This window comes from Arvicanthis niloticus, chromosome 5 (assembly GCF_011762505.2).
Source record: "Arvicanthis niloticus isolate mArvNil1 chromosome 5, mArvNil1.pat.X, whole genome shotgun sequence".
In the NCBI taxonomy this organism is placed as follows: Eukaryota; Metazoa; Chordata; class Mammalia; order Rodentia; family Muridae; genus Arvicanthis; species Arvicanthis niloticus.
In genome coordinates this window covers 32607693-32623010 of record NC_047662.1, presented here as the reverse complement: position 1 = coordinate 32623010, position 15318 = coordinate 32607693, and the positions used below count along the sequence as shown (strand labels likewise).

General features: G+C 52.1%; 1 protein-coding gene across 2 annotated transcripts in view; it reads right to left on the bottom strand.

Moving 5' to 3' along the window:
* Positions 1-573: 573 nt before the first annotated feature.
* Kcnq4 (potassium voltage-gated channel subfamily Q member 4) overlaps positions 574-15318 on the bottom strand; it is a 50547-nt gene continuing 35802 nt past the window's right edge. Inside the window, exons 9-14 of one of the 2 annotated variants that reach the window (XM_076934279.1) lie at positions 13608-13664; positions 9011-9231; positions 7034-7133; positions 4288-4419; positions 2916-3045; positions 581-2568 (exon numbers count right to left, since the gene is read on the bottom strand). In XM_076934279.1, the coding sequence (XP_076790394.1) occupies positions 2356-2568; positions 2916-3045; positions 4288-4419; positions 7034-7133; positions 9011-9231; positions 13608-13664 (853 nt within the window). In that variant the 3' untranslated portion in view covers positions 581-2355. Of the gene's footprint in view, positions 2569-2915; positions 3046-4287; positions 4420-7033; positions 7134-9010; positions 9232-13607; positions 13665-15318 lie in introns of both variants that reach the window. The other variant, XM_034503173.2, reaches the window with a different exon arrangement.

Below are 15318 nucleotides of genomic sequence, written 5' to 3'. Positions count from 1 at the left end.
ACAAGGCTGGGTGCGCCAGCTGTATCATGGTGCTAAATGTATAGTCACATTCGTTTTTTCTCATTACCAGTGTTTCTGTGTGTAAATGAACAAAATGAATTGTGTCAACTGTTGGAAATCAAAAAGGAAAACCTATCGGTTCTGAGATCAGAACCGCCCTGAGTTCAAGGCCAGCTATAGGCTATGGACAGAGACTGGCTCAAAAACAAACAAACAAACAACAACAACTCCCACAAACAAAAAGTCCCCTATCATTGTTTCTGGTTTCCTCACAGGGTGAACCACCAGGAAAGTGGTATCCGTTTTCCACTGGTCCTCACAAGAGATCAATCAGCCTGTGAGGTGGGTGGAGCAGACAAGGGATCGTTAGCAGATGTTTGAGCAACTAGATTTACCTGTATGTGAAGCCAAATCTATCCCCTAGATGCTTTAGTTATCTGCGATGTGTCTCTTCTTTTTCCTTGAGTCCTTTTTTTATGGAGTTGGGCTTTTATGGTTTACAGTAAATCCAAATCTCATTTTCTCCATCAACCAGGAGCCTCAGCCCTCAGCCACCAAGCACAACCAAGACCAATCACTTCCTACTGAAAACTTTAATGAAACCAATAAGTTAATAAGTTAACAAAGTGAGGTACTTGCATATCTGAGAACCGGGTTGGTGGGGGAACCTCGATCGTGGAAGGAGGGAGAGCTTCTTCCCATGTCTCCTTTGGTCACAGGATAACCTTATTCTCCAGACCCTCTGTACAGCTCCATCTCTGAGGGGGTGGAGTGGCTCCCCAGGGGGCAATACAATGCAAGTGAAGTGAGCCAGGATGGGCTCCATCCAGGGCTTGATGGTACATGCAGATGGTAGGGCAGAGATTGGGCACCATAGGGCTGAGCAGGAGTCAACCCAAGCCCTGGCACTGGTACATGCACGTCCCAGTATGAGATGCAGACAGTTCGGCCTCAGCCCCTTGTTCCCAAGCACCCCACCCCCACCCCAGAGTGTTATCATTGGAACCCCACCCCTCAGTCTCTTGCCACCTGCATTAGCTTAGCAGGAGAGAACAGAGGGGTAGGGATCTAAAGCTGGTGGTGGGGCCTGCGGTGTTTGTGCATTTGTGCTGATACGCAGCGCTGCCAATTGAAGTGAGAAAGTGGGACAGGGACCAGTGCTGGTGAGAGCCAGGTGCAGTTGCTATAGCACTGGATGCAAGTGTCCTCACTGAGACTAGGAAGAGGAAGCGCCTGGATTCTTTCCAGTGTGCAAGGCCCCGAGGCCTAGGCCTGAGTTACACTGTGGGTCACCAAGGTAGTCCTCGGGCAACTAGAGGACTCCTGGACCTTTTTGAGGAGGGGAACAAGTCAAACTCTGAGGCGGGGCCTGGGGAGACATGTGGATGCTCTAAACCCCCCTCTCCTGCCCAGGACAGAACAGGTGGCTTTGTGCTCACGCCTTCAAGTGTGTGTGGTGCCGTGTGCATCGGTGTGTGCGGCATTCTGCTGGAGAAATAGAAGGGCCATGCTTGTGGTTCCTGGTGGTAGGCCACTCTCTGGTAAGTTTGGGGAAAATACAGGAACTTGTGCTGTCAAACTGTTTGGAGGGCCAATGGGAATGGACATCCAGCAGCAAGAGGGAGCCCCTGGGGTGCCCCCTAAAGGGGGCAGAAAGGCCCAGCACTGCCCTTGGGAGAAGACAGAGAGGTTTAGGCCCCATGCTGGGTGAGGATGGATGATAAGCCAAAGAATGGAGGTGGAGTATGGCCAAGCAGCCTGAGACCAGCTACTGCTGGGGCCCATCTCCCAGTGAGGGGAGGGGCAGAGGAACCCCATAGGGGTCCCTAAAGTTGCATATTTAACATAGTTTGCATATATGATGCCCATCTACCTTATGGCAGAGTCCTGTGCTTTGTGGGCACCTGTGGGGGCACCGTGGGCCCATCCCCGGATGAGGGGAGGGAGGCTTGGCAGGAGGGCTTCCCTGCTCTGCCTGGAAGGGCGGGCCTGGAGACCTCACCTTGCATAGCTAGAAGCTGGGTCAGGGACCAGGGCCCCAGCGCTCTGCTCCCATTCCCAGGGCAGAGCCCCTGCCAGGCGGGCCACACTGAGCCTTGATGGATCGGGCAGGGTCCGGGAGCGCCCAGAGGCCTCCCTCCGGTCAGCCATTGCTGTGGCCCACCACATGGCCTGGCATTTCATGCTCCTGGGGCGCTGGTACCTGGCATTGGGTATCTCGCCCACCCAGACAGCTCAATACTGTGTATGGCCTCTCTCCCTGCCAGGGAGCGAGTTCAAGTAAGAGAGGAGTCCAGAGGCCCCGGGGTGAGTCCGAGGGGCAAACCAAAGGCTGCCCCGCCCCTGAGAAGCCCTTCAGTCCATATTGGTGCTGACTGAGCGAGAGATGCTGAGCGTCTGTGCCGAGACAGAGATGTCCTCGTGGTCCACAGGGCTGTGGTAGTCCGAGGTGATGTCGGGGTCGAAGAGCGGCACTTGCACGGTGCCCAGGCTGGCCGAGGTGCCAGAGCGTAGGCAGCGCGAGTAGAAGCCCAGCAGCAGATCCAGCTTGTGCTCGATGGACTGCACCTAGTGGGGCAGAGCGGGACGAGGCTGGGAGGTAACATTGGACCCAAGAGCCAGTTGCCCCTAAGGAAGGAAGTTGGCCTGGACGGGGAGGGGCCAGAGCTCGGGGGCGGGGCTTGGAAACCGTAGGGACTTTAGGTAGGAGGCGTGGTTAGGACCCGCTTACCAGTGAGATCCTTCAGGAATTGATTGTGAGTGGGCTTTCTTGGAGCCGGGCTTGTTTGTAGGGTGGAGCTTGGCGGAGCAGAACTCAGCACGTGAGCCCTACTAGGCCAAGGCTCTGTACTACAGCAGTGCTGAACCCTTGACAGCTATTTCAGCCATCGGGTAGAAGTCCTTCCTACACTCACCTGCTTTTCCACCTTAACGACGCGCCCCATCATGCTGATTTCATCCACTGCCTCCGTGTCTGAAGGACCCTTATCGCCTTTCTCCCGAGTCTTGCGGTCTCCGGGCCCTCGACCTACAATTTGGTCCACCCTGGGGGTGGGAAGTAGAAACCATCAAAGAGACTGAGTTACACTGTACCTCTCTTCCTCCAGAACCCTAGGTTGACTGCCGACCAGGAAGACAGTCTGCACTAATTGGAAGAAACCACTTCCCTGCCCAAGGGAGGTGAACCTGGAAGACACCTGCCCCTGCTTTGAAAGTTCTCCAAACCACAAGCAGAGCCTCCGAGGTGGAAAAACGGGCTGGGGAAGAGAATGTTAGAAGGTGGACAAGGCCAGAGATGAGCCCACCTTATTCTGCTCTCTACCTGCAGTCCTCTGCCTGCAACCCTGCTTCCTTTCCCTATAAAGCCACTCTAGTCGGACTTCCCCTCCCCCAATCGAACTCCATGTTGCTAAATCCAGTGGTCAACTCAGCCTTATTTGCTTGACCTAAGCACAGCAGAGGTCACATCAGATCACTCCTTCCCACAATACTTATTCTTTTCCCCCTTTAGACAGGACCTCTTGTAACCCAGCTCTTTAAACAGCCAAGCTGACTCCTCCTGCCTCTAACCTCACCCCTACCCCAATACTGCGGTTGTTCTTGACACTGGGCCTCCTTACATCACCATGGCTGACTTGGAACTCTCCATGTAGACCAGGCTAGCCTCAAACTTAGAGATCCTCCTGCTTCTGTGTCTCCAGTGCTGTGCACCAACCATGCCCCACATTAATTGTTACTTTTTAAGTTAATGAATGAACAGGCAATGAGAGGGTATGGGAGAAAAGAAAGCTCTAGGCAGTTTGGGGCTTGGTGTAAAGGTTCTTCCTCAACCCTGGACCTAGTGGACATGCAGGACTCTAGAAAAGCAAAAGGTAGCTTGCTTCACTTCACACTGCTACTTGGGAAATGGGAAGTCAGTGATTACTATAGTTCAATTACTTTAGGACCTGGAGACAGGCATCCTAAGGAATGCCCTCAAGCCATGACTTGGCCAGGCTATAACTGAGGCTGTTGTTTTGGTTTTTGTCTTCCAAACAGCCTGTACACTGCAAGACAGGGATCTTTTGGTTTGGGTTTGATTTCTGATTTCTTTGTTCTTTTGAAGCAGAGTCTCATAGCCTGGACTAGCCTAAAACTCATGGTCCTCCGTCCTCTGTCTCCCCAATGCTGAAATTACAGATGTACCGCCTGGCAACACCCCTAACAAAGCACAGATGGCCTTAGCTCCCTCACCTGGGCCAGGACCTTCAACTGCCCACCCTCCCTCCTCAAAGCCCAAATACCCACCGAGCTTGCAGGCTCTTGATTCGCCCCAGCATGTCCAGGTGTCCTGCTGAATACTGCTCAATGACATCCTTCACATCATATGGCCGCAGTGTCTCCTTGAATTTCCTTTTGGCTACCAGGAACTTCAGAATCCTGTTGGGGAGGGGGATCTCTGGCAGATGCTCCTGTTCCCATAGGGGACTCTTTCAGTCCCCTCTTCTGCATCTTTGTCCAGGTCCAGGTCATCTGCTTGGACCACTCTCTCCAACACCCTCTGCCGGGTCCCCTAGCTCTTTAACTAACACCATGCTCCCCTTTGCCCGCCACATCCAGGGGCTGGCTTGCTGCTTTCTCATCTGCCTCTGTGGCAACATTAACCTAGGAAGCAGGAAATGGCCATGCCTCCTCAGCTCAGTGGGACATGGAGCTTCTAGAACACCAACTAACTGCTGCTGCTGGATTAGGAGAAGAAACGTCTCATTCACTCTATGCATACTTGGCAATTGTGTGCAGGTTCTTGGACACCTAAAGGGAGTTATATCCAACCTCTGGCCACAGGGAGGCCAAGTGTAGAGAGAATCTCTTATAAGCATTACATACTCTCCCCACTCCCAAAAAAAACCAAAAAACAAAGAAAACAACCAAACCAAAAAGAGCCGACCTGGGAGGACACAGGCAAGTATGGGGTGACAAGAACCAGGTTCAAAGAATAAGAAAGGAGAGCTGGGATCATGAGAAGAGCCATAGTAGGTAGAGCCTCGGATGGTATTTTTCAGCCAGGGGCAAGAGAGCTTTTCTTGCTCTGAAGAAAGGAGCTTCCCAGAAACAGGCATGGAAGTGTGAAGAGACAGAGCTCTGAGGTGTGGGAGCAGGAGCATGGGAGAAAGGGGACCCCAGGAGTGGCAGGCAGTGAGGAGCCAGGACTAGCCATGAGGAAGGGCTGGGGTGGGGGCTGTGTAGAGAAGGCACTGGGATGGAGGGGGGACCACCTGTTTTGTTTCAACATGCTTGCTTTGCCAACTGCTACCTGGCAGAGCCAGGGTGTTCCACGCTTTGGGCATGAAGACCAGTTCTCAAGACAGGCCTGAGTTGGGAGAGGACAGTCTGGTAGAGGGAAGAGACAGATTCGAGCAACTCGGAGGTTAGACAAGAGACTCGAGTCCAAATCCAAGTTGACTCCTATGTCTGGAGACAGTGTAGACAGTGGTACCAACTCCTATGTCTGGAGACAGTGTAGACAGTGGTACCAACTGCCCGACTTGGGGAGGTGGGCAGAGGAGCAGTCTGAGGGAATTCTGGGTGTGAGGGGGTTGTGAGGGTGCTAAGGATAGCTATCCAGGCCTTCACAGCTCAGATACTGTGTCCAAGATGGTGGTCACAGGAAGGGAGAGAAAGTGGTGAAGAGAGGCCTGACTCATAGAGGAGGAGCCCACCTGGCTGATCTCAAAAGGAACACAGGAAAAGGGCTATGGGCAGGAGCAGGAGTCAGGGAAGAGTCAAGGGAGCTGAACTTCAGTGGCCTCGGCAGCCCAGCTGCAGGCTGGAAGTGGAGACCCAGCCAGGACTCCTCGCCAGGAAGCTGGGGCCAGATCCACACTGGGCATGGCTACAAGGCTATAGGACACCAGCACCTACTTAATTATCACAGCAGCTGATAATATATCATGGCTTTCAAACTGTTTGACCAAGACATAAGAAATACATCTTATCTTGCAAGCCAGTACCCATTCACACACATTAAAAACACTTTTTTTTTCTTTTTTTTTTCTTTCTTTCTTTCTTTTTTTTTTTTTTTGGTTTTTCAAGACAGGATTTCTCTGTGTAGTCCTGGCTGTCCTGGAACTCACTCTGTAAACCAGGCTGGCCTTGAACTCAGAAATCTGCCTGCTTCTGGCTCCCAAGTGCCGGGATTAAAGGCGTGCACCACCACCGCCCGGCTAAAAACATATTTCATAAACATAATCACCCTTAGTATGAGACATGTAGTCGAATACATTTTGTTTGTTTGTTTTTTTCTTCTTTCTTTCTTTCTTTCTTTCTTTTTTTTTTAAGCAGGAGGTCAATAGCTCAGGAGAGCCTCAAACTGTCAAGGTTGACCTTGAATTACCAATCCTCTTGTTTCTACCTCCCAAGTGTTAGGACCACAGAAGTGCCACTATGCCCAACTTCACTTTTTTTTTTTTAATGCTGACCATGAAACCCTGACTTAGTTTCACTGAGTTCTTGACCTATGGTTTGAAGAGTACTGCTCTTGAGGATGTCCTAGGAGAAAGAGGGAGAGACCAAGACACTCAGGGAGAAAGACTTTGTGATGTAGAGATAAAAGGAGCTTGGGACCGAGACATAGATACAGAAGAAAAACACATGTAGAGTAGGCAGAGATGACAGCAGAAGCTACTGCCTCTGGTGCAGCCAAGGAGAGGGAAGAAAAGAGGCCACCACAAAGTGGGAGAGGGGAAGAGGGAGGGAAGCAGAGAGCTTGAGCTGGAATGGGGAGGACAGAGTGTGTGTAAGAACAGAGACCCTGATGGGCAGCTGTGCCACTGGCCACCGGAGCCAGGGCCTCTCTGGATATGATGTGTGTTGTGCAGGAGCAAACGGTGCTGGAAGCCATCTGCTCCCTGGCCACAGCTCCTGCACTTCAGACAGGTAGCAGCTGGCACCCTGGGACCTGTGCCAGGGCTGGCCATGAGGACAGGCCCAGATGGGGAGCAGTGACGGGTGGCAGGTGGGACAGAGGGCTGCTCACCTTGGGTCTCAGTCTCACCTGACAGAACGGATGACCGTCTTCACAGCAGGCATGACATCATCCACCGTGAGCTCACACTGGTAGCTCTTCTCCTCAGCTACTTCCTCCGAGGGGCCCTCTGTAAAGACAGGAATGGCACGTGAGGGCCCAGACTGGTAGAAGAAAACGCTTTCAGCCCCCACCTCCATTAGCAGGACTCATAGAAAGACAGATCCAGAAAGAGCCCAGAACCTTCCTGAGGCTCAAGACAGACAGGAATCCTGTCTCACTGGCTGCTGCCTCTCACTGTCCTATGTTACATGAATATCTTTTTGCCTCTTCAATGGCTGGGCAGGGCAGACATCCACCTGGTGACAGGTGGGTAGCAGCTACTTTAGAGGACATATGGTCTAGCCTGGGACAAAGATGGTGCATGCAGCCTTTGAGGACATGCCATGTGTTACCCCTTACAGGGCAGGAAGCCCCAGGGAAAAGACTCTTCATGGAGTCTTTGTGTGGTCTCTTCTTCCAGTTAGGAGCAATAAGGTTTGGGAGGTACTCCAGCTCATGCCAGATCTGCTACAAGGAAGGCTCTTAAAGCCAGGATGGAGAAAAGCTCCTCTGAGGAGGGTACCCTGTGCTTGAAGAGGGTGATACTTTTCCTCACCACACCGGAGGAAGGCAATCCCAGGCGCCACCATGCCTAGGCTTCTGTGAGTCAGGACCTCCCAAAGAAACACTGGTCTGTGATGTTCAGTAACTTTCCAGGAAAAGGCTGAGTTCTCAGGCCTCAGCATCTTGGCACAGTGCAGGCAGAAGCTCTGAACTGGCCTCTCTCTCCAAGAACAAAGGGAGCATCCTGTCCTCATCTCCATTGGATCTATCGACCCTTTCTTCTCTACCAAGAGCCTGCAGCATGTTCAGCAGAGGTAAGGGGTCTGTATGGAGACCTCATACAGCCCTCCCATTTTCCAGGAGAGGCACGGAACAGGGCAGTCTCATGCCCAAGTCCCAGTGAAGACCTAGAACTCAGAGGAACCCTCTTCCTCGAACAATGGAGAAATGGCCTCTGCCAGCCCCTCAGTCACAGTGACAGCAGGCTGGGCTGGGTACAAGGTGACTGCAAAGAACATCAGCTTCAAAGCTGGCCAGCCTTGCTTCAGGATAAGAGTGTCCCACTCACATTCGGAGAGGCTCAATTTCCATGTCTACAAATTGGAGGCAAAAAAAAAAAAAAAAAAAAAAAAAAAAAAAGGGTAGCTAGGAGAGGCAATGGAGACTGTCCAGGGGACAGCCGCACACAGGACTCCTTCCAGAGGGCCCTCTGCTGAGCACTTACTATGCTGTGGCCCATCCCACTACGGATCCTTCAGAATCTTTATCTGAAATAGATACCACTGTTGCTTCCATTTTACAGATGGGGAAAGTGGGACCCAGAGAGATGTGATTCTTATCTAAAATAAGTGACAGAGGCCGTGTGTGGCTCCATGGATAAGAGTGTTTGGCGTGAAGGCCCGATGACCAGAGTTTGATCTCCAGACCTGTGTGGTAGCGGGAGGGAGCCAACTCTCACAGCTTGTCCTTTCACCAGCACAGGCACGGACACATACACACAATAAATAAGTAAAACAGGGGGCTGGAGACACGGCTCATTGGTTCCCAGCAACCACACGGTGGGTCACAGCCATCTAGAATGGGATCCAAAGCCCTCTTCTGGCATGCAGGCATATATATATAAAATAAGTAAAATCTTTTTTAAAAATTAAAATAAAATTTTAAAACATTAAAAAGAAAAGACAGAGCCAGGGATCAAATCTGGGAAGCCTGGTTCCAAATCCTATGCTCTTACCTCCAACCAGTGCCCCTCTAAATTCTCATTTGATTTGTCAACAGTCTGGAGACTGGATTATAGCAAAGAAGAAATTATGATGCCCATTTTCTAGAACAGATGATCCGAGCCAGTCCCCACCCATGCTGCCTCCAGCAGATGCAGAGCCCGTGACCTCTGGGGCTTACCCTCAGCAGAGCAGCGGGGCTTGAGTCTTAGAGAGGCCCGGAAGCGGGTGCGGTCATTGAAGCTCCAGCTTTTCTGCACCTTGCTGGGGCTGGACGCCTCACCCACCTGCTCACTGCTTGGTGAGGTGGGAATTGGTGCAGGTGCCAGATGCTGCTTGGAGGGACCTGTCCGCTTCTGGGAGCTGCTCATTCGAATTCGGTCTTTGATGCCCATCCGGCTGCTGCCAGGGCAGGGCACGGCAGAGAGAGAGTCAAGTGAGCTGGCCAGAAATAGGTAGGTGAGGACAAAGCTGACCTAGCTGATCTAGGGGGTTGCTATTGGGTCTTGGTTTCCATCAGTTATTTCCATGGGGGCCCTGATGCCTATGGGAAGCTAGATAGGTCAATGGGGACATATTCCCTCCCCGTCCCCACCTCCCATCCCCATCCCCAGACAGATAAGGGGTACACAGGAGACAGATGTCAGAGTGAAAGCAGTGAGAGAAACCGGAAGGAATTCAGAGACAGGAGGACGAGGATCCAGGACCAGCCCAGGTAGGTGCGGGGAGAGGGGAGATAGCAACCCCTGTGGACACAGACAACACTGTGGGAGGAGGAGCTCACCCAGCCAGGCACACAGAGCAAGGCTCTGGGCTTCACTGCACACAGGGGTTGGCTTTGTGGAAGCGAGAAAGTGTGTGTACCGTGTAACTGGGTTCATAGGCACCCATGTGTGTACACACTGGGTCTACATGTGTCAACCTTACACTTCCCTGCCCCCACCACCTTTGGATTTCCCTCCTCCCCACTCTGCTGGAGCTGTCTTATCCCATACTGGTCAAGTCACAGCTTTAGGACTTGGCACAGCTGTATAAACAGAACACCACGAACTAAGGTCTCTATCACACAGCTCTCCACGTGTTGGTAGCTGTGGGGCTGTGTGATACAACGGGCTTCTGAGGCTCTGGATGTCCAGGATACATGAGGTGCCAGGCCCCACAGTGAGAATCCGTGTGAAGTAGCCTGTCCTCCTGTGGTTTGCCCCGTCTGAGTTCTGTTCTCCAAGACTGACATCCTATCTACATGGTCTTGGAGAACCAGGAAGGTCCGTCTTTCTGCCTACTCACCTGTGTGCTTGTGAAAACACATGTACGTAAGGATGCTTGCTCACTTCCTGTACCCAGCTCCCCACCACATCCCCAAATCTTGGAGGAAGATAAGCAGAGGGAGGCCTCCATTTCCCTGAGACAGGCCTCAGTTAACCAATACCTGGTAGAGTAACTCTGTGTCTAAGAGGTTCGAGAACCATGCTATGCTGTTGGTAAGACCTCAGCCAACAACATCCTCTGCCTCATACCCTACAGCATTACCACCATCTTCCCTGATGGAGGTCCTCACTCTGCACAGGAAAATAGCAGCCAGGTTCAGACAAGGCTTGAGAAGGGGCAGAGGTGAAGAAGGGGTCATAGTACCTGCCTGGGGGCTTTCAGATTAAAGGCTGAGCAGACGCCAGAATCTGGTTTCCATATCAGGTGGGAGGAAGCCCTACCCCAGGCCCAGGACATGGAGCAGAGAGGCAGAGCCAAGATGGTGAGGTAGGGGGAGATCACAAAACCAGGGGTGCCACAGATATAGGGCCATCCTGAGGGATGGGTCCCTGCCCCAGAGGAAGAGGTTATAGGTCACAGGTTGGGGACCTGAGGCTGTCAGAAAGAAATACATCATGTTCTTGACTGGCCTGGGGTCTCTTTGACATACCCAAAGATTCCAAGTTTAGTTTGAGTGTGGTTTTCCCAAACTTCTGCAGCCCTGTTCCATGGGCTCTCCTCATACTAGCAAGCACCCACACACCCTAGACCATGCAAGGCCACCCTGTCCTCTGTTTCTCCAACGGGGAAAGAAGGAAAGGAGACTGGAGAAACCCTTATGCTTCGGTTCAAGGGCTGGAACTCCAGATCGCTCCTTGGCATTCTGGAGAATGTGTGGCTTCCCTGTCACTGAAGTGTGCAGCAAAGCAATGCTTGTACCCAGCAGAACTCTCAGAGGGAGTAGATAGGATGTCAGTTGCATTAGAGGCCTTTACAAGTCCCTTTCTGGTTCTCATTCTGTGGTGGCAGAGGGAGCTTCTGGCCTGATTTGGGGATTCTGTAACTTTCCAGCCAGTCAAAGGCCCTGGCTCCTCTTAAATGCAAGAAGACACTGTTTTCACCCGGAGCAGCCCTGGATTCCAACTCCTTGGGCAAGGACCAGAAAAAGGCTCACGTCAGCCGCTCTGGAGCCTGAAAGCTCAAAGAAAATGGAAGGAAACCTGGCACACGGTAGGCACCAAAAAGCTCTTTCTTCCTCCTCCCCATAGAACACACAGGGCCCATCTGCAGACCCTGGTGTTTTAGGCCTCCGAGTGTCCTCTTGTCGGGTCTCTAAATTTGCCATCCCTCTTTTATAGATGAGGAAAGAGAAATGGTTTGGCTAAAATCAGAACAAGGTCAGGCTCCATTTTCTCTGACTTTAGAGACTGTCTTTTTCTGGGACAAGGGCTTAGTGTGGGAACTGTGGCAGTGGTCCTCAGCTGGGGGCGACCTTGCCCACCAGAGGGCACCTGACATTGGAGACCCTGGGGGTTATCATTCTGCAAAGGTGCTCTCCTGAGGCATCCTGGGTGGAAGCCAGATATCCTGTCTATCATCCCAAGACACATGCTGTAGGCCTCAGCAAAAGAATCATCAGATTCAAAATGTCAACAGTGTTGAGGTAGAGAAAGTGGAGCTGCGGGTGCCTGGAAGGATGGGGGTGGAAAGACGTGGGGGAAAGGAAAGGAGGAGTAAACCCTGTATTCGCTGCTCTCTAACTGCCCTGAAAACCTAAGCAGCCCTGTACTCAACAGTCACAGGGAACTCTGCCCACCGCAGCCCAGGCTGGGAAAGGCAGACACCCATCCCTGTGCTATTCCGCACGGCCACTCTTCAGGGACTTCGGGGAAAGAGCCTTTCCATTGGCCTTTGATTCTTCCTGCCCTCCAACCTGCACTTGCACAGGAGCAAGTCTAACCCAGTCTCCTGAGCGCCACCCTCAGGCAGCCCCTATTCCCTACAGACATGTTTCCAGGCTTTTGGGTTTTTTCTTTTTTTCAGGATGGTGGATAGCATTTGCGAGACCTACCACAAAGCTGCATCCTCCTCAGCTTCCGAACTATTTTTCAAAAGTATGATTCATATTTTGTTTGTTTGTTTATAGATGAGATCTCACGTAGTACAGGCTGACCCGAAACTTGATATGTAACCGAGGATAACCTTGAACTTCTGATCCTCCTGCCTCTCCCTCCTGTGTGCTATGACTATAAGCATGCACCATCATATCCAGTTTATGCAGCGCTAGGAAGCAAACGCATGCATTCTAGGCAAGCACTCTACCAACTGAGCCACACCCCAAAGGCCTTCTTAACTGACATAGTAAACTGAATGAGGTTAATGTTTACAGGAGCCAGCCGGTTTTAGCAGAAGCAAGTCCCATTAGCACCTATATTTTACATGGAAGGTAACTGAGGCATAGAAAGCTAGGTGCTGGCTGGGTCCAAGGACACGTGGCTAGCAAATTGGAGCTAGAGGGTGGCCTGGAACTGTAATTCTAAAATGGGCTGCCTCTCAACAGAAGTATACAGACAATTTGGGGCCCTGGCCCTCATTCCTAACCACAAGGCTCCACTGGTATCTTGGGAGCCAGGTGCTCCCTGAACCCAGGCCACCTATATGTTAATCGAATGAGGCTCTTATTGGGCTTGGGTTCTTTGTGACCCAGTCCTGCCCCAGCCCTGGCTCCAGCAAGCCCCTCTCAGATCAGGGCATACTGGGCTACAGGCTCATCTCCCGCACCTATGCTTTCTCCTTTCCCTCCAAGCCTGATCCCTGCGGCTCTCTGGCCTGAGTACCCTTCCCCCCCACACACACCCCAGCCACCTCTTGCAGGGCTGCTTCTGGGCTAAATGCCTGACCTCAGCTGCACAGCCCCTCTGCTTCGCTCATGTTGTACTCAATGCACTGAACCACAATTACTCTTTGCAACTCTCTGGGGACCATGTTTTATTCATTACCATTTCCCCAGTGCACAGAGCCGGGCCTGGCACAGGGCAGGTACCACAAATGTAGTTGTGATGCAGCCGAAAGAGCTGGGGCTCTGAAATTGGTGACAGAGGTGTGGGCACAGCCCCTTCAGACACCGGCGGGCTTCCCAGGCAGTTGATGGAGAGTCAGGAAACTATTTCCAAGATTGGCAAGATCAGAGTGGAAAGGACCCTCAGAGAGCCTAAAGTCCATCCTGCCCATTCCACAGAAGGGAAAAAGTCCAAAGGAGGGAAGGAATTTGGCCAAGATAACACAGGGGTCAGCAGCATAGCCGGCACACCCTCAGAGCTCCTGAGAGTGTCCCTTCTGACACACTGGGCCCATCCCTAAACCTGGCAGAGGCATCCCCAGGAAGGCAAGGGGGCTTCTTAGGGCCCCAAGGCAGATTGCAGGCGGCAGGCACATGCACCTTGTCCTTGACCCATCCTGTCCCCCTCTCCAGCCCCTAAAGTGGGAGCAGAAAGGAAGAGAGAGGACAGGAGGAGCAGACGAGGGGGTACCTCGGTCTCCAGCTGGCGTGGATCCGAAAGAAACTCCGCTTATTACTAAACATCTGGCTGGAAAGTTGAGAACAAGACACGAACAGAGGTTAGTGACGAGGAGACAGGCAGATAGAGTGTGGAGGGCTGCCAGGATCGGACTGACCTCCTGTGGCTGAAGGGAGAGAAGGATGCCCATTCAAGTCATCTTCCAGTCCCAACCCCAGGATGCAGATGCTCAGGCTCTGCATACGATCCCTTGGGAGTATGGCAAGCCTGCAGAACTCAAGGTCCCTTCTCCAGAAACTGAGTCTGTGCGGTGGGGAAGTCCCATCCTTTGCATTTTGAGTACATGCTCCATGGAATGTGGATACAGGCAGTCAGGAGACCGGGCTTTTAGGGACTCATCCCATAACCCTCAAAGGGAGGACCTGGTGCAGGGAATGCCATTCTCAGGAAGTCCTGCTTCCTGAAAACATGCACGGTGTGGGCCATCTCCAAGCTCCATGTGGCCAAACCAGGATGGGGTGTAGGACATAAGTGTGTATACATGTGTGTATACACATGTCTACATACACATGTGTTTGGGGGTATTCTAGCAGGAGTTACACCTCATCTCCTAGGGTCAAGATAGCCAAGATTAAGGGCATGGCCACTGGGCTTGAGCCTGGTGACAAATCCAAAAGTCACAGTTCAACACCCACCCAGTCCACTCAGGTTCCTGAGTCATCCACCATCAGACACACAGAACAGACAGATTCAGTGTTAATAACACCAGGCTTTCAACATCCGTGTTCCCAGGCCTCTCCTCAGGGACCCAGAATCATTAGGGCACAGGCTCCAAGCTCCCTTCGACCCTTAGTGTCTTCTGATCCAGCTGAAGGGATACGAGAGTGAACTGGAAGCTCAAAGCCCATATTTGGCCTGGCTCAGGGTTGCCAGAACGCCAAACCTTGTGAGTTTCTGACTGTAAGCTGTGGTTTGGCAAGCATGGTGCCTACAGGCAGTGATGGAGAACCCAAGTCAGATTATTCTGAGGGGCTTCTCTTCAAGGGAGCTCCCAGTCTAGCTTGGCCAATCTTTCCTCTCCCTGAAGCTCCAGACCTGTCTAGCCTTGGCCAGTAAGAGTCCTTATTGGGCGCACAGAAAAGACCCTGCTCCCATCAACTCATTCCCCAAGCCTCTTCAACCCCAAAACAGAGAGCCTAGGCCCCCAAGTAGTCTAAACATGGTCAATGCTTTGCCATTGGCAGAGTTGCTTGATGACTTTCTCCAGGACGCACAGCAGAGGTGAGCTTTGATGTGTGCCTCTTCCTTCCCTGGCTGCTAATGTTGGACCTGGCCTTACTGATACCCCAGACTCAAGGAACAGATAGGACTAGTTCAAGGATGATGTGTGGGATGAGGCAAAGCAAAAGCGATGGCAAAGAGGAGGAGAGCATGAGGGGACTGAACTGACCCTTGACTTCAAAAGGGTTGAAGCAACATCACTGACGCCCTTCTGCTTCCTAAGACGTGAGGGGGGGTTTCCCTTATCCTAATGTGCCTGGGATTCCTCCAGTTAGGAGCATGTAGGTGAAGCAAGCACTGTTCTGTCTTGATTCTTCTTTCAACAGGCAAAAGCTCCAGGTCAAGTTGGGAGAGAGGGTTGGGGACAGCGAAGAGTACCTTAGTACAGAAAAAGAGAGCCCCCCAAGACAACCCCCTACCCTGCCCTGCTCTAGCAAAGCTG